The sequence below is a fragment of the Astatotilapia calliptera genome, chromosome 1, assembly GCF_964374335.1.
Source record: "Astatotilapia calliptera chromosome 1, fAstCal68.1, whole genome shotgun sequence".
Taxonomy (NCBI): Eukaryota; Metazoa; Chordata; class Actinopteri; order Cichliformes; family Cichlidae; genus Astatotilapia; species Astatotilapia calliptera.
Genome location: NC_137422.1, coordinates 27,126,528 through 27,146,457, shown reverse-complemented (window position 1 = coordinate 27,146,457; position 19,930 = coordinate 27,126,528). Strand labels below are relative to the sequence as shown.

Below are 19,930 nucleotides of genomic sequence, written 5' to 3'. Positions count from 1 at the left end.
TGAAAGTAAATAAGGGGGAAATTTTAATGAGCTTGAAAGTCAAGATTTATTTTTTTATTCTTCAGCACAACCTGAACTCTCATAGGAAGCTTTCTTGTAATTTCTTTAACTCAAAGTAGTTTTCAGGAGTAGTTCTCCAGGCTTCTTGCTGGACATCACACAGGCCTTCTGTGGATGTCGGCGCCCGTTTATTCTGTTCTCTGTTCAGATGATCTCACACTGCCTCAATAATGTTGAGCTCTAGACTCTGGGGAGGCCAAGCCATGACAGACAGTTTTCCATTATGCGTTGTCCTATCCAGGTATGGTTTTACTGTACTGGCAGTGTGCTTGAGATCACATCATTAAATCTTCCATCAATTTTGACATCACTGGCTAAAAAGCAGCTGAAAACTGTGACAGAGCCTCCACCATGCTGCACAAAATATCAAATTTGAATTCATTCATTTCTCTTGCTTAAGAAAGGCAGCTTCTTGACATCCACCTTTCCACTGAGACTTTAGAAACTAGATAGCTCAGCTGAAGGGCCAGGACTGTTTCTCATATATGTGTATGTGTGTGTGTGTGTGTGTGTGTGTGTGTGTGTGTGTGTGTGTGTGTGTGTGTGTGTGTGTGTTATACAGTGTTTACGTGGCTGAGCAAACAAAAAACCATTCCTCTGAAAATAGTACTGATCACTGGACTGAAAATGAGTGAAAAAGCCACCAATGTCCAAAGAAATCCTCCGAAAGCAGAGAGAACTACTGCTCAAGACCACTTTAAAATTACAAGCAAGTCTGGCTCCTTGGAAACTATATCTGAAAAATGAGATGTGGCTCAAGACGTCTGCACAGCACTTTAGATATCCAGAATATATCAGTTAATTTGGTGAGAAATGATCCACTATCTTACTTATTATCACAGAGGTCACAATAAGAGGACCAGTAATGAACTGAAGCATCTGCATGAGTATTTCTCCTGGAAAGCCGAGGTAGTTTTTTCTACCTCTGCAAGAGTGTTGACACTCCTGATGACCAAGCCAACAGCAAGTCCTGCATAAAAGTAATACATAAACAGCTCATGAATGTTTTGAAAATGAATGAGTGCAGGAATAATACAAAAGCCATGCAAAAACACAACTTTAATATTTTTTTATGAAAGAGAAAAAAAGAGTATAATTTCATCTTATAAAAAAATCGTATAGTGAAAAATGATCAAGGACATCTTTTTAAAAATTTCTTATTTGAAATTCTTCTTTTTTACTTTGATTTAAAAAGAAAATGTGAATTTAAACACAACAAAACACTGACCAGTTAAAACAAAATATGACAATTTTATTTATTCTCAATAACAAAATAAACAACCTAATTTCTCAAACATGTACAGATGCCAAGTTAAAGATTAATCATTAACAAATATTATTTTGCTTTTGGATTAGTGTTTAATAAGCTATTGTACCATTTCTTCTAAATATAATTCGTGCTTGGGCTTGTTTTCCCCTTTTCTTCTCTTTCTCGCTCTCTGTTGTCTCTCAGGTAGAGAAGTGGGGCAGCCTTTTGGTTTGCCCACCCATTGGCAGGTTTTCCAGTCTTTTCTGCCAGATTGTTGCCTCTTCTGTGGCGGTAATCAGGCTCTCCATTGGAGGACATGGTGCCGGGGAACCAATGGGACCCAGTCAGGTTCAGCCTGAATTAGCCACATACGTTCTCGTGGGGGCCCACCACCTACAGGAGGAGCCATAGGGTTTTGTTGCTTTGTGGATTGAGCAGTGGTTGAAGTCAGATGCCCCCCCACTGGAGGGATTAAGTCTCCCAGCTGGATAGGAAATGGATTGGTGTCCATCCAAAAGAGCTGGAGGAGCTGGCTTTGGAGAGGAACCCAGACCTCAATGAGCAACAGAAAACAGATGGATAAGTGGACAGATGGGGGCAGGAGGACCATGAGAGAGGAGGCAGAAATCAGAGAAAGAGGAAAAATCTGAGAAAAACTGGAGAAAGTTGAATAGTGAAGCCAAAACAAGAGCCAAAAACATAACAATACCATAGAATATGGAATATAAATCAAACACATTGCCAACATTTGTTGGGGTTTTTTTGATTACAAACATTTACTTCTTTACTGAAAAATGTACTAATGACTTATACATACTTATACATGACTTACATAATACAATTCATAATTGTTGGTTAAAAAGACACCTTGTAGGGGATGTGTGTTGTCATTTATCTGTTTCCTACATACTAGTTGAAGATGAATATTCTCCACTGAATTAACCTGCTGCTGATACACTGTGCTCAACAGGAGGAGCAGATTATATGACACTGTCCATTCCACTACTATAAAACTTTTTTAAAAGAATGAACCAGCCTTTGTTTTCTACATCTTGTTAGTGTTCAAGCTTTATTTACCAAATTTTACTCTTATTTTCTCATTTGTATTTTTTTTAACCCATTTCTTCAACCTCCAATATTTTATTTAAGGTAAAGATGATTATGCCTAGTAAACTTTAGATATGTCTGTAGTGTAGATCTGTTTTGGATTGTTATATTGTTGTTGTACTTCTGTGTATACTTCATAAATAAAGAGATAAAAAACATCCCATGTTTTTTTTAAACTATTTATTTATGTAGTTATTCTTAAATTCTGTTATTGAAGTTTAAAATGAAATAAATAAAAATTGTTGATGACAAAAAAAAAAAAACCATCTCATGTGTGTGGAGGATCTGTTCAGTGTCCATGCCTGTTGATAAGATCTGGGGTCACATAGATCAGGTCCAGTGGATGGTGCTGTTACACCCACAGTTATTTTATGGCTAACTCTCAGCACTGCTAGCAGTTACCATAGTTTGTTATAAGCATGTTACAAAACTGGAAAAAAATCTCAAGGCACCCTTTAAACTCTGGGGGTGCAAATAATAATAATAATAATAATAATAATAATAATAATATATCAGAAATAGCAGTGCTAGGAGGCCCAGCTAACACAGGGAGGCTTGATTAGCCCAGCAACCAAAGGTGTAGGCAGCAAAAAGGCCTGTTTAGTTGTTGAGGTTACCTGTATAAACAATCTTCATTTTGTATTAGAAAATCGGTTTAATAAATTAATGTTGTTAAAGCACAAATATTAAAAATGACTTTGTGGTTGTTTTGTTAACTGTGTTCCACAAGTCCTAATTAACTACCATATTGTTTTAAAGAAAGTTAGCTAGAGCATGTTAACAGTCTCAAATCAAGTGTAACTCACCGAGGACAACAGCCGCCAAGCTCGCAAACATAAATTTGTTCTGGAAAACATAGTTGCAGCAGTTCCTCCAGTTTCTGCAAAAGTTTCTGACGTTAACCTCTTCCCGAGTTTCCTCCATTTTTGTTGAGCTCAACTAGCTAAAACAACCCCCTCCAGGACAACCACCTCCAGCTGAACGTCAGCAAGACCAAGGAGCTGGTGGTGGACTTCAGAAGGGGTCAGCACAGAGACTACAAGCCCATTATCATCAATGGAGCTCCAGTGGAGAGGGTGCAGTCCTTCAAGTATCTTGGTGTCCACATCTCCTCAGACCTGACATGGGCTGCCCACATTCAGGTCCAGACCAAAAAGGCTAGGCAGCGCCTGTATCACCTACGACAACTGAGGAAGTTCAGGGTCTCTCCAAAGATCCTCAGGATTTTCTATACAGGCGCTGTGGAGAGCATCCTCACACAGAACATGACATCGTGGTTTGGGAACAGCTGTGTGAAGGACCAAAAAGCTCTCCAGAGAGTGATCCGCAGAGGTGGGACCAAGTCATTGTTTTGCAAGTCTCAAGTAAGTCTCAAGTCTTTATCCTCAAGTCTCAAGTCAAGTCTCAAGTAATGTCAGGCAAGTCAGAGTCGAGTCTCAAGTCACTGGTGTAAAAGTCCGAGTAAAGTCACAAGTCTGAAACTTTGAATTTCGAGTCTTTAAAAAAAAAAACGAAAAAATAATGTTGCAGTTATGCTAAATGTAAATATTAGACCATGTAATTTTAAAATCTGTGTTTTTCTCAACACATGACAAAATAGTGAACTTAGAAAATATACACAAATTGTGAAATTGCACCTCTTTAAAATGCAGCTCAATTAAACTTAGCTCCAAGAATAATTTTCACCGACAGTTCTGAGATAAGCTGCATGTTATTCTTGGATGCGGTTGTAGGACCAGCTTTAAAATCGCATGACAAAAATATCATACACATTAAAAAAAACTGTATCACCAACGTAGCCTGGACAACATTTGCTAGTTAGATGAAGTCAGCTATCTCATCGTAGCATATTTATATGCATATTTATAATTATACGGTTCTTGGAGTGAGTGCATACACTCATGAAGTTTAGTAACTTCAGGTCACTGCAACAAGCCCAGGTACAGTTTACCGCCGGATGGGTGCAGGACCTTGAAATGCACCGTGTAGAACGAAAGACCATCGTACGTATCATAAGTTTACCAGTCTCACAAATTGTCGTCATAAATACATATTCCTTAACCGTTTATTAATAGGACCTTTGAGCTCAACGGTAATTAATTAGTAGTGGAAATAATTTCTGGTAGCGTTACAGAAATGTAGCAGTGACAACAATATTGTATGCTGTAATCACCGCGCGGATAGGAGGCGGCTGGCTTGACCGCGGCTCACAAATGACGGCTCACTTTACCGCAGTCTGTAATCGCACTGGGCAATTAGTGATACAAAAAACCTGTTTTATCCTGTGAATAAAAGTATATGTTTTTGTCAATGTACCATAATAACAGAAGCGAAACGCAATATTGTGTCAGGACAATTCACTATTTATGCACAATAAATAAAGGAGCATAGCGCGACAATTTCTGTTCAGCGCCAGACTTGCTTGTAACCTATATCAGAGGCGGAGGCAGACATTTGATACACCCAGGGCTTAGCCCTAAAGGGTAGTATGCATGTGGGATGGGGGCGGGGGGTTATAGGCTCTGTTTTGAGTTTTGTTCAAAAAAGCAGGACTTCATATAGGTTTTAAATTAAGCAGCAAGAACAAAGTCGGGGCTAAACCCCAATTCAACCAGACCCAGAACTGATTCGGAATTAAAACAGGACTACAACAGTTCAAAATCAGGACTACTGAGGACTTAACCAAGACAGAACCAGAATCAGAACTAGATGATAGTAGCACTAAAACCTGCACTACACTTATTTTTTAATTCTACCGAAGTCCACTATTTAGATTCAGAAAGGTTCATATAATTATTTAGCCTTGCTGTGAAAACAAGCCTGCATAACTTAATAAATGTAGAATTTGAAAAATAACAAACCTAAAAAGAAACATTAGGTACGAGATACATGAGGACCTATGATACGGTGATACTTTTGGTAAACAACCATTTGACTAACATGTGTGTCTCACCTGCTTATGTTCATCTCTGTTCTGTCCTCATTCTCCTCTCTCTCTCTCTGCTCCTCTCTCTCCCTCTTTGTGCTGACAATCAAGCCAAACACCAACATCATCAAATATACAGTTGAAACCAGATATTTACAGACTCTTCAGATAAAAACACTTTTTTAATTGTAACATCAAATCAGACTAAATGTTTATTTTTTTAGATTGATAAATATAAAAACATATTTGTTAACTTTAAGAGTAAAGAGAGAAACTTTCTGTATTTCTTAATTGCAAATGGCACCAAATTGTATTCAAACTGAGCCACACTTATGGAGCTCCACAATTCTTTTCCAGGTGTTTTGGTTGATATCTCTGGATTTTCCCATGTCAAAGAAACAGGCTCTGTGTTTTGCCTTATATCCACATCCACAGCTGTGCCACCAATTTACTCACATGGACTCTACTAACCTATCAGAAGCTTCTTCAGCTCAGAATGGAATCGTCTGGAGTTTTCTTATTAATTAACAATAAACTTAGTGTATATGTACTCCTAAATTTGATGAAAGAGATAAAAAAATAGAAAGCTCTGTCTCTCTTTATTCTGACATTTAACTAATTCAAAAGATATTTCAATATTTATTTATCCAAAACAAAACAAGTTTACTCTAAACTGATGTTGTGCAGTAAAAAGATGTTCTTGTGTTTTCCATAAAGTGTATGTAAATATCTGGTTTCAACTGTCAATATACTGCTGTGTGTTGAAATTTTTGTTTTGCATAGGAATATACTGAACAACATACAAAGTACAATATATAAAATAACATCTACCTGAGTTTTTTCTTTGAAAGAAGCTCCTTATGTCCATTCTTGTATATCAGTGCATTACTGAAACCGATTTATTTAGCCGTGGAGGGTAACAACTGAAAATATGAAATAAACACACATGTAAGCTAAGACTCTCTAAAAAAACAGCAGTGTTGTTGTTCAGCTTTTCATGTCGCCATTTGTTGATTCACTTGAAGAGCAAGTAACTTAACATGGGTCAAATGATCAGTTTGATATCAATCTTTTGTGATACACCGTCATATTTACATTATTGGTACAGTACGAATGATTTGCTTTGGTACCTGCTCAAACTTCAGCTCTCCTCTGTCTGCCTGGCTGCGCTTCTCCAACAGCGCACGCGCAGGCAGCAGCTGCCCCGCCCCCTCGCTCAGTCGCTTAGTGTCTGAGCTCGGATCATACCAATATTAGGGGGGATTTACGCACAGTCATAAATTCCCACAGTGTGCACTATGTGCTTCGAATATTGTGTGTAGTTTTTGTTTTATACAGTTGTCAGCCAGGCATCTAACTATGAAAAAATTACACTCCAAAAGACCCCGGGCTTCTGAAAAAACAACCCGGGCTTAAGCCCAGTAAGCCACCCCCCCCCCCCCGCTCCGCCACTGACCTATATCACTAATTATGTTATGAAAATGAGTATTAACTACTAAAAAACACTGACCTTCGTGTAAATGCTTGGAGCAGACTAACCTGTGAGCTGGAGGGTTCTGGGACGTTATATTTGATCTTTGAATGGCTGCAATCCAGTCTCGTCTTTGTTACTTCGGAAACATGGTTCGAACAATTTCTCTTCAACGACGTAATCCGATAACAACCGATCTCTTTACCCGTCGGCTTCCCGTGGCTGTCATGCGACCGGCTATTTGCAGTTAATAATACAACGGCTTCTTGACATTTTTGTGTTTCTTTTTATCGCTGTATAACTGATTTTAATTGAAAGCCTGCGTGCGCTAGTACCGCTTGCCACGAGTTCCCAGAATCCTTTGCGGTTCTACCCGTGAATGACCTCACATTTTCAATCTCTATATAATATGCATGTTAAATTTTATATTTGGGGTGAAATATCAAGTCTTTTCAAGTAAACCGGTTCAAGTCCAATTCAAGTCCCAAGTCATTGGTGTAAAAGTCCAAGTCAAGTCACAAGTCTTAGAACATTTTTTCAAGTCAAGTCTAAAGTCATAAAATTAATGACTCGAGTCTGACTCGAGTCCAAGTCATGTGACTCGAGTCCACACCTCTGGTGATCCGTACAGCAGAACGCTGCTGCAGGATTGCTCTCCCCCCGCTTCAGGACACCTACACCAGGAGATGCCGGTGTTGTGCCAAAGTAGTTACCCCCGTCAAAAATTGTTTCCCCATTCACGGGAGCGCGCAAAGTAGGAGGAGCCACTTGCCCAGCTCCGTTCTGTACGCTACTTGTCACTGATCTGCAGTCGACGCGATAAAGAGTAAAAGCTGGAAAACAGCAGACTCGATGAATTTAATATTAGTTTCGTGATATTGTAATGTGCCGTGTGGAAGACAGTTTACCTTATAATGTACACTGAAATAACCTGCTGGGAATACTTTGTCTAGAAAACGACTTTGATACTATAATACTGTAAAACCAGATGCGATCATGGAAACACGTCGCTCTCCAGTGAATTTACACTCGGTTTACACTTTGTAGCGAAGCTATCACGAATGAGTTTATTTGCAAAATCAATCTCAGTATAACCAATAAGTACAGTAACTTTGGAGAAGATGTCTCATTCACAGCAAAAGTTATGGAGGGATACAGATTTTATCAGGCTGTGTGGCATCGGCTGCCAAAATGTGTGCCCCCCCCCATCTGTAATCCATATTGCCTTTGCCATCACAGAGGGTATATTTGCCAAACAGGTCACAGTATAACCAATAAGTACAGTAACTTTGGAGAAGATGTCTCATTCACAGCAAAAGTTATGGAGGGATACAGATTTTATCAGGCTGTGTGGCATCGGCTGCCAAAATGTGTGCCCCCCCCATCTGTAATCCATATTGCCTTTGCCATCACAGAGGGTATATTTGCCAAATAGGTCACAGTATAACCAATAAGTACAGTAACTTTGGAGAAGATGTCTCATTCACAGCAAAAGTTATGGAGGGATACAGATTTTATCAGGCTGTATGGCATCGGCTGCCAAAATGTGTGCCCCCCCCATTTGTAATCCATATTGCCTTTGCCATCACAAAGGGTATATTTGCCAAATAAGTCACAGTATAACCAATAAGTACAGTAACTTTGGAGACCATGTCTCATTCACAGCAAAAGTTATGGAGGGATACAGATTTTATCAGGCTGTGTGGCATCGGCTGCCAAAATGTGTGCCCCCCCCCATCTGTAATCCATATTGCCTTTGCCATCACAAAGGGTATATTTGCCAAATAAGTCACAGTATAACCAATAAGTACAGTAACTTTGGAGAAGATGTCTCATTCACAGCAAAAGTTATGGAGGGATACAGATTTTATCAGGCTGTATGGCATCGGCTGCCAAAATGTGTGCCCCCCCCATCTGTAATCCATATTGCCTTTGCCATCACAGAGGGTATATTTGCCAAATAGGTCACAGTATAACCAATAAGTACAGTAACTTTGGAGACCATGTCTCATTCACAGCAAAAGTTATGGAGGGATACAGATTTTATCAGGCTGTGTGGCATCGGCTGCCAAAATGTGTGCCCCCCCCATCTGTAATCCATATTGCCTTTGCCATCACAAAGGGTATATTTGCCAAATAAGTCACAGTATAACCAATAAGTACAGTAACTTTGGAGACCATGTCTCATTCACAGCAAAAGTTATGGAGGGATACAGATTTTATCAGGCTGTTTGGCATCGGCTGCCAAAATGTGTGCCCCCCCCCCTTTCTATGATGATGCACATTGGCAGAGTTTTTCTTTGTAAATAAATAAAATTTAAAACAACATTTAAATATATATATTTATCGTCTTTGTAAGTAACAGGGCTTTTCAAAAGTTGGCAAGTTAGTTTTGGCCAACCTTTCGTAGGCCTACTCGACTCCGACATTGTCAAATTTTTCCAAAATCTCCGGTCACGTGGGTTTTCCTAATCAATTATGCAAATTAGCTCACATTGTGCGCACGAACCGAAAACCAGAGTGCCTCTGAGCTAACTAAAAGATTACATTACAATTTGTTTTCGAAAATAACAAACACCACAAGAGGATGGAACCAGACGAGTACAAGATTTTGGTTGCATATAAACTGAAAGGCGAGTATCCAGCGCTTTTCACGAAGAAAGAGAAATTTCTTCTCCGAAGAAAAGCTGCTATTTACGACATTGAAGGTAATAACTGCAACTTTGTAGCGTTTATAAATGTCATCAATACATATATATTAATACATATACAATGGCATAATGTGTAGTCTTAATTTGCACTAACCGATTTAATTAGCTTGACCTTTCTTTGACCTAGTTAACCCCGGTTAATAGGCACATGTGCGTTTATTAAAGTAAAAGTTTTAAGGTTTGCTATTAAGTAGACAGCGTTAACTAAGAACTGTTTTTGTCCTTTTATAGCTTAACTACAATATATTACGTCGTAATTACTTTTGGAGTGGTATGTGCCACACCCATTTACGCAGGTGTACCCACTGTTATGTCTTTATGTCTTTAAATTACATATGTGGAAAATTACTGACAGCAGGAAATTTGGAATTAAACTACTTCGAATTGATATTTGTATTAAAAATAAATCCATGATATCTGAAGGCCATTAGTCATAATTACTTTACACACCCATCACTTTTTTTAGTATCAGTAATACAGTCTTGTGTGTGGCATAATCTTTTTGGTTTCTGAAGTAGTCATACTGTCATAAATATAGAGAACCAGTCCAATAGTCACCCCCAAATTATATCACATAAATAATTGATTCATTACATTCAAGATGTATTGTCATGACTTTTACCACATATAGACCTGTCGTGGTTTAAACAGCTATAATAAACTTTTCTATTTTCTTGTTTATGTTTAGGGGAGCAGCTGTTTTACTGGCGCTACAAAGGCACAGACAAAACCATAAAGACAACGGTAGTCTGTGGGGCTGATGAGGCAAACACAATTTTTTCAGATTTTCATGCCAGTCCTACTGGGGCCCATTGCGGGCAAACAAAAACAAGAGAAGCCATTTCAAAGCGGTTCTACTGGCCAGGGATGTCAGTCGACATCAATAATTGGGTGGGTACTCCAAAACAAACTCTATGTAATTCAACTACAGCTAAATTATTTTAAGAGGAACACAGCAATGTTTCTGTATCTCTCAAAATAAGTTATGTAAACCTTGATCATCAACTATTGTGTTTGTTATTGAATTGCTTTTATTTTTGATTAGGTTTCACAGTGCGCACTTTGCCAGGCAAGTGCTGCAACAATTAAAAAACCAGCAGAATACATTCCGATAAAGGTTAGTCATCGACCATAGCAAATAATCACATTTAATCACACAATGTTTTCATTGCTTAGAAACCTACTGATTATATACTTGAAAAAATTATAACAGTAGACTAGCATTCTGTGTAATTTCAGTATTATTAACTTAACTATGATTTTCTTTTTAAGGTCTCTCAGCCATTTGAACTGGTTGGGATGGACCTCATTGGAAAACTTACTGAAACCAACAATGGACATCAATACATATGTGTTTTTATTGATTATTTTACAAAATGGCCACAAGCATACCCTTTAAAGTCAAAATCAGCCGTGGAAGTGACAAACTGTCTCATAAAATTCGTCCACCAGTTCGAAGCCCCGAAAAGGATTCTTACTGACCAAGGCAAAGAATTTGTCAATTCTGTAAGTACTTTAGTCTTTGGCAAAAATATGTGAACTCATATTTGAATAATTTTTTGAAAATGGTTAATTTTCTGGTCTTTATAAATCTGTTGTTGAGATATTAGTATGACAGCTGTTTATTTAAATTCTTATTGTAATGTGCTTATAGCCAGTGTATATAACTTTATTTTGCAGCTCAACAAAAGGGTTTGTGGACTGTTAAAAATTAAAAGAAGCCTCTGCTCCCCCTATCACCCTCAAACGAATGGGCTGGTGGAGAAAATGAATGGCACCATCCAGAGGTAAATTCTTGGAGTACATGTTATACATTTATGGGGGTTCCCTTCAAACAAAACATTAATGCATGACATTAAACTATTAAAAACTGTAAATGATCTTTCATATGAATGTCTTCTATGTGCTTTCATTGTCAGAGCCCTGTGTAAAGTCATTGGCAACCAACCACAAATGTGGGATGAGTACCTGGATGCTGTAATGTTTGGACTCAGAACTAAAAAACAAGTGACCACCAAATACTCGCCTTACTACCTAATGTTCGGCAGAGAGGCTCGCTATCCTTCCGAAATCCCAGAAGAGTTCATGGTATGTCTTTTTGTCTGTGACAAACTACACGGAAATCCCACACAATGAAACTTTTTTAGTTTTTGAGGCGCAGGCAGATCAGTTTCAATGGATGCTATGTCACTGCCATAAAAGGACAACAACACTGAATATTTCTATGGATTGTTCCACCCCTCAATAACAGTTTTCTTCATGTCCAATCAATCCCAGGATACACTGAAGCTTTGCCAGAAATACATTGTGTCTTAAAACCTTACCAAAGACACTTAATGTAAATTTTCACTGTATTTCTCAGTTCTTTTATGTATTATCTGTGTATCTTACACAAATTATAGTAATGATAGACATGTCTTTTGATTCAAAGGTTGATGAGACTGTGGAAGACATTGTGGGGCAGGAGGAGGTGTCGGAAGACATTCAAAAGCATCAAAAACTGTTGGAACTGGTGAAGGACAACGTGGTCAAAGCTCAGGAAAAAACAAAGGGCAAAATAAAAATGATGAAGAGAGATGTCGTCTTCAAAGTTGGTGACAAAGTTTTAAGAGCTAACATAAGAAGCCAGCAGAGGAAAGGGGGGAAACTTGAAGCAAACTTTTTAGGCCCTTACATTATTACAGCAATCCAAGGTAAAAGTGCAGATCTTCAGGATTCCAATGGGACAATCATTCCAAAAGTAAATATTGACCAACTAAAGTTAAGCAAAGACCGCATGCCAAGAGTGCCACACCGGGGTTTAAAGAAAACAGCAGCCACATTACTAACAGCACAACCAGGTCAAGCAGCACCAGCATCTGCTCTAGCTTCACAGGCTACAGCAGCACCAGTGGCGGTAGCACCAGCACCTCCTCCTAGAGCTACACAGGCTACAGCACCAATGGCATCACTTACATCACTACCAGTTCAAACTAAACATCCATTTCCAGTTCCACAAGGTATACCAATAACGGTATCAGAACCAGAGTCAGGAGCAACAGCACAGAAAGACAACGAACCACCAGAACCAGCCACAAGTGCTACAGCACCAGAACACGCTACAGCTCTACAAACCGAATCCAAAACAGCAGCCGACCCAGCCTCAAAGACCATAACAGCAGACCAGGCCTCACAGACCACAGCTCCAAATGCTACAACCACACAAGCCTCAGCTCCACAGATTACAGCCCAGCAATCTACAGCACAAACCATAGAACCAACAGTTGCAGAGAAATGTAAATAAATATAATATTTTTTTATTTTTTTAAAAAAGGACTTTTGTTCCTATGACAGTGTTTGTTTCATTACTCTGTAGATCATGGCATAGGAAATTTTACACCTTTAAAAAGATTTTGTTAGGTATATTTCCTAACAGAATATTTAAATTTAACAATATGTTAATGCTTTAAAAAAACATTCATGGGGCAAAACATTATAGAAAACTTGTAAAAGGATGTAAGCCACATGTGTAAAATTACACAAATGAAAAAGTGAGTCCTTCAAAACTGTGAATCTTTCTTTTGTTGTTGTGTAACCCAGAATGTTCATGATTGATATTGTACATCTGATGTACACTAAGAGTGAAAAGTTTGGACACACCTTCATTTTAATGTTGCTTCTTAATTTCCTTGTCTATTTTGTAGATTCATTGTTGATTAGAACTCGAGGCATCAAAACTATGAATGGACACATATGGAGCACTAACCCTAACACAAATGATGTAGTAAACCAAAAAGTATGAAAGAACCAAAAATATATTTTATATATTAGATTCTTCAAATTAGCCACCCTTTGCTTTGATCACTGCTTTGCACACTCTAGGCCTTCTGTCAGTGAGCTTCATGGGGTAGTCACCTAAGATGATTGTCACTGCATGAAAAGCATGAACACACAGAAAAACACTGAATGGGAAGGTGTGTCCCAAATTTTGACTAGTAGTGTATGTTCTTCATTTTCTTCTTTTCCAAAATTGCTGTCATATATGCTGCTAGTGACATAGAATGCCCACTACAAGAAGTATATTAATGTTGTGATGATGACTGCCTGCCAGCAACAGTTCGAAAGATCAAATACTCTTTAAGACGCTGCTTTTAACAGCCCAAAAATTGACACTCTATTTTACAGATAATAAAACTAGTTTTGGAGGAGAAAAATAACATTTTTCCAGAAAAGGTTATGTAATAGTAAAGGCCACAGGTGCAAGCCTTGAGCCTGAGTATTTTAAAATATAGTCATGTAGCTGCAACTAAACATAATTTTAAAAAATTGTTGTAATAGGTGTTTTTGCTGGAAAAAGATATGATAGGGGGCAAGAGCATTTCTATTGCTATGTATTTAAATTTCTTTTCTTTTATTAATATGAATTTATTTAAATTTCTTTGTAGAACATTGTAAGTGTAACTTTACCCCCAAATAAAAGCAAATTTAAGTTCTCCTTTTTTTTTTTAACAAAATACAATGTTAAACCATGTGCCCATTTTATCAGCGTCTTTACCCTGAAACAGTAAGTATTTACCCTGAAACACGTCTTTTGTCAGACAACTACATAAGAAATTATGCATTTGAAATTTTGATTTACATTTAGTCCTGCTGACTTATCTCTTTTTCTCATTACTTTTTGTAGATATAATGGATGCCTGGGCTGGAAAGAGTCCTCACATTCTACTCTCCAGAATTGGTGCTTACAAATTATTCTACTGGGATATCCAACAAATTGGTCCAGACATGGAGTTGGAAAGTGAGGTACATTGATCTTTACTGACAACAATGCAACTATCAGTGTTTTATTCATTGACAACAGTTAACAAATGTTTACATTTTGTATTCGCAGTCTATTAATGCATATCTTGAGATCATGGTGAGACAATGCAATCGTCATAATTCAGCAAAAGCAGCATTCATTGATTCATTTTCAATGACTGCCATTTGGAAGAGAAAAGCTCCAAGACTCAAGGTAGGTATCTCTAGAAAGAATCTTGTGTGTATTGTTTAAGTACCTCTGATCATATCCACATCCAGATTTAGATTGGATAACAGCTTATGCTGAAAGAATAAATTGAGACTGGGGTTAGTAGATGTGGATAGTTTATCAGACTTGACAGTTCTCTTTTGTTCTCTGCTTGTCTGGTTTCCTCCTCTTTTTGTACACACTCCAATCAATGCTTGATTTGAAATTTTCAAACATTTGGGCTAATATCTCTTTTGAAATCATCAACACTGCTTCATCTCTTTAATAGGTACCTTTTTATTATCAAGTGATTCTTACGTCACTGTTAAAGAGGCTTAAGAAAGCATTAAACATTATTCTGCAGATGGTAAAAGGATCGCATTGAAAATGATTGAAAATGAACTCCATGTCCAAAAAAAATCCTTAGAAAGACCTTTATTAGTCTTGGAGGAAGTAATGTGCAAAACCACTTATAAAAAATATAAGATAGTCCAGCTTCTTGCACAGGTTAAAGAAATGAGGGGTGAATCATGGCTTTCGCACAGTACTTTATAAGTGGATGATATATAATATATCATAAATTGCTTTAATAAGAAAGGACTCTAAACAACATGTTATTGCATTTCTTTCTGAAGTGAATATTTTTATTGTTTTGTTTCAATTTAAGATCAAACCCATGGAGCATGAAGTCATTCTGGGAATTGTAAATGAACATCATCACTGGACATTAGTGGTAAAAAAATAATTGCTTTTACAATATTCATCAAATCAGTTTTATAAGACAAATGCATGGCATGCAGATAATCTTAACTCTTGAATTATTACATGTAATTCTCCACATAATTTTACTGTAGGTCATTTACCCACAAGAAAAGAAGTCACTGTATCTTGATCCACTCGGAGAAACTAAACAAGGTATCCAAAATTGTTTGGAATCAACAAGGTAAGGATAAATGTTGAAATTTATTTTGACCCTTTATTAAACGCTTTGTTGCTGTTGTTATTTATGTGTTTATTATGACAATTATAAGTATGATGTCAATCAAAAAAAATTAAAAAAAAATTGGCACTCAAAATTAAAAAAATAGCAGCAACAGGTTTGAATTTTTGTGTTAGCCTTCTGATATTGTGGTGTTATGGGTTAATTTTGCCTTTAAAGAGAAGTCTCCCCATGTTTCAATGTTTATTTGAGGACCTGATGTCTGTATGAGATGATGTTTTTACATTAGAAAATATAGCATGGGGAGAATAATGTTTAGTAGTTGCATAAAGTGTTGCGGAGGTTTAGCACTAAAACATCAGACAAATGTCTAAAATAATTTCACATAGGTTATACATGTGTGAATTTCATCTTTGCTCCTCCTCCACATCTCTTCAAAGTGTACTGTGTAAGTGATTGATTTCTATATCATGGGCGGAAACGGGAAAAAAAGCAGAAGTAATTGTCCACGGAAATGCGTTGTAGACTTTTAAAAAGTAATGATTTTAACAAAACATGTGGTCAGTTCTTAACTTGATGTTCAACAGACACTTAAGCTCTCCATACTGTTCACCTTCTTGTGTCACCAAAATTTTAAAACATGTTATTTGTTTTTATTGTACTTGTCTTTCAGGGCATTCATGCGAAAAAAAGGATGCAACGTCTCAAGATGGACTTGTGACACAGTCAAACACCCAAAACAAGTGGACGCTACCTCATGTGGAGTCTTTGCATTGAAAGTACGAGTCTTAACCGTAATACATACATATATACGAGAATATTGGAAATGTTGTGTTGTAATAAATGTTAATGACAGGAAAAGGAATATAAGATAATTACACAATAAAAGAAAGAAATTGATTCACAGGAAACAAATTACTATAAAATAACATTTACGATATTAGCCTATTTAGTCATCTTCGAATCTCTTGTTCAGTTTGCTGAAAAGATCTTGCGAAAAGAGTCAATAGACTTTCTGTCTACAAAAAAGGCCATAAACACACACAGGCTGCAAATTGCCACCACTCTTCTCCTAGAGACAGGTAACTCATTTTCCACCATTCAGTGTTCTCACATCATGAATATTTTCATCATGATGGCTGTAGAAACAAACCATATAGTTGTTTGAATGAAGTAATAAGTGCAGTAGGTAGTATACTCTATGTGCTATTTTTTCACTTTTTAAAACAGATGACTTGACAAACATCTGTCATTTCTGCGGGGAAGAAGAGCATGAAACTGACAACAAATGGGTAATGACATCAAGAAAGACTGCTAAATGTTATGATCAATTCCCATAAATGAAATTTTAACATTGGGATTTGTAATTATTTATTTTTTTACAGATTCAGTGTGAGATGTGTTTGCGGTGGTTCCACCAGCTCTGCGTGAAAAGCCCACCACCAGAAGATGTGTTTATTTGTCTCGCTTGTACATAGTTGACACTAAAGGTCCACAGCTAGTGTTCTTATGGCACACATTGTCGAGAACACATATCTACATATATAGATGTAGATGTTAAATTAAAAAGTCTAAAAAACCAAATGGTCTCCAAAGTTACTGTAGTTATTAGTTATACTGTTATTTATTTTCCAAATAAACTCTTTCGTGATAGCAACGCCAAGGTGCATTATTGATGGGGGGGGCACACATTTTGGCAGCCGATGCCAAACAGCCTGATAAAATCTGTATCCCTCCATAACTTTTGCTGTGAATGAGACATGGTCTCCAAAGTTACTGTACTTATTGGTTATACTGTGACTTATTTGGCAAATATACCCTTTGTGATGGCAAAGGCAATATGGATTACAGATGGGGGGGGCACACATTTTGGCAGCCGATGCCACACAGCCTGATAAAATCTGTATCCCTCCATAACTTTTGCTGTGAATGAGACATCTTCTCCAAAGTTACTGTACTTATTGGTTATACTGTGACCTATTTGGCAAATATACCCTCTGTGATGGCAAAGGCAATATGGATTACAGATGGGGGGGGCACACATTTTGGCAGCCGATGCCACACAGCCTGATAAAATCTGTATCCCTCCATAACTTTTGCTGTGAATGAGACATCTTCTCCAAAGTTACTGTACTTATTGGTTATACTGTGACCTATTTGGCAAATATACCCTCTGTGATGGCAAAGGCAATATGGATTACAGATGGGGGGGGCACACATTTTGGCAGCCGATGCCATACAGCCTGATAAAATCTGTATCCCTCCATAACTTTTGCTGTGAATGAGACATCTTCTCCAAAGTTACTGTACTTATTGGTTATACTGTGACTTATTTGGCAAATATACCCTTTGTGATGGCAAAGGCAATATGGATTACAGATGGGGGGGGCACACATTTTGGCAGCCGATGCCACACAGCCTGATAAAATCTGTATCCCTCCATAACTTTTGCTGTGAATGAGACATCTTCTCCAAAGTTACTGTACTTATTGGTTATACTGAGATTGATTTTGCAAATAAACTCATTCGTGATAGCTTCGCTACAAAGTGTAAACCGAGTGTAAATTCACTGGAGAGCGACGTGTTTCCATGATCGCATCTGGTTTTACAGTATTATAGTATCAAAGTCGTTTTCTAGACAAAGTATTCCCAGCAGGTTATTTCAGTGTACATTATAAGGTAAACTGTCTTCCACACGGCACATTACAATATCACGAAACTAATATTAAATTCATCGAGTCTGCTGTTTTCCAGCTTTTACTCTTTATCGCGTCGACTGCAGATCAGTGACAAGTAGCGTACAGAACGGAGCTGGGCAAGTGGCTCCTCCTACTTTGCGCGCTCCCGTGAATGGGGAAACAATTTTTGACGGGGGTAACTACTTTGGCACAACACCGGACTAGAGCAGCGCAGATACTGAAGGACCCGTCCCATCCTGGCAACAAACAGTTCCAACTTCTGCATTCTGGTAGAAGGTTCCGCATCTTCCGGGCAAGGACAGAGAGACTCAAGAGGAGCTTCTATCCCCAAGCCATCCGTGCCCTAAACACACACACCCGCCCGCTCACATCATCTCACATCATCTATAATTGACTGAGACAGGACTCTCTTCCAGACACTAAACCAAGGAACAATGTACATTTCAAATTCCTTTAATTTTAAACATGTTTATATTGTCTATCCAGTAAAATAGTCAGATGTCTATTCATATTAATGTACAGAATTCACCTGCTTGCTGCTACTACTGCACATTCACCCAATGTGTGTGTGTGTGTGTGTGTGTGTGTGTGTGTGTGTGTGTGTGTGTGTGTGTGTGTGTGTGTGTGTGTGTGTGTGTATATACATATATATATATATATGGAAGGACAGGCCCCTGCACGGTATGTACCACCGGCAGATAGAGGAGGTGGCTGATATCCAGAAATCCTACCAGTGGCTGGACAAAGCTGGACTGAAAGACAGCACAGAGGCACTAATCATGGCAGCACAAGAACAAGCTCTGAGCACAACATCCATAGAGGCTGGGGTCTATCACACCAGGCAAGACCCCAGGTGCAGGCTGTGTAAAGATGCCCCAGAGACAATCCAGCACATAACAGCAGGGTGCAAGACGCTAGCAGGCAAGGCATACATGGAACGCCATAACCAAGTGGCCGGCATAGTGTACAGGAACATCTGTGCCGAGTATAACCTGGAAGTCCCGAGGTCAAAATGGGAGATGCCCCCAAGGGTGGTGGAGAATGACCGAGCTAAGATCCTGTGGGACTTCCAGATACAGACGGACAAAATGGTGGTGGCTAACCAACCGGACATAGTGGTGGTAGACAAACAGAAGAAGACGGCCGTAGTGATCGATGTAGCGGTTCCGAATGACAGCAATATCAGGAAGAAGGAACACGAGAAGCTGGAGAAATACCAAGGGCTCAGAGAAGAGCTCGAGAGGATGTGGAGGGTGAAGGTAACGGTGGTCCCCGTGGTAATCGGAGCACTAGGTGCGGTGACTCCCAAGCTAGGCGAGTGGCTCCAGCAGATCCCGGGAACAACATCGGAGATCTCTGTCCAGAAGAGCGCAGTCCTGGGAACAGCTAAGATACTGCGCAGGACCCTCAAGCTCCCAGGCCTCTGGTAGAGGACCCGAGCTTGAAGGATAAACCGCCCGCAGGGGCGTGCTGGATGTTATATATATATATATATATAATGTTCCTCCTCTACAGCCCCCCCCCCCCCCCCCCCCAATTTTTGCACATGTCGAGGAGTGTGTCAGGCTACATTTCACTGTGTTATACCTGTATAACTATGCATGTGACAAATAAAGAACCTTGAACCTAAAAGAAGGATTAGCAAACTATGAAAACGGTTGATCTAATTTGTCCTTTAACGGCCAAAGAGCGTGATGCCTTTAGCTTTATGTTAATGTAGTTTTAAATAAGCAGTAAGTTGCATGAAAATAAGCAACCGGTGTGTGTGTGTGTGCATATT

At 38.5% G+C, this 19,930-nt stretch overlaps 1 protein-coding gene across 3 annotated transcripts; it reads left to right on the top strand.

Annotated features, from left to right (window-relative positions):
- The first annotated feature begins 11,106 nt into the window (after window positions 1–11,106).
- LOC113024268 (sentrin-specific protease 2-like) lies at window positions 11,107–19,782 on the top strand. Of its 3 annotated transcripts, none has more exons than XR_013909875.1 (9): window positions 11,107–11,612; window positions 11,956–14,306; window positions 14,395–14,517; window positions 15,179–15,244; window positions 15,366–15,454; window positions 16,125–16,230; window positions 16,428–16,533; window positions 16,682–16,743; window positions 16,837–19,782. XR_013909875.1 is itself a non-coding variant. In XM_080303281.1 (9 exons), the coding sequence occupies exons 2-9, from the start codon at window positions 14,193–14,195 to the stop codon at window positions 16,927–16,929; spliced, it is 759 nt and encodes a 252-aa protein (XP_080159407.1). In that variant the 5' UTR covers window positions 11,480–11,612; window positions 11,956–14,192; the 3' UTR covers window positions 16,930–19,782. The 3 variants fall into 3 exon arrangements, 1 of the variants encoding a protein (XP_080159407.1); XM_080303281.1 differs by having other exon boundaries at window positions 11,480–11,612; XR_013909873.1 differs by having other exon boundaries at window positions 15,366–16,230.
- The last annotated feature ends 148 nt before the right edge of the window (window positions 19,783–19,930 follow it).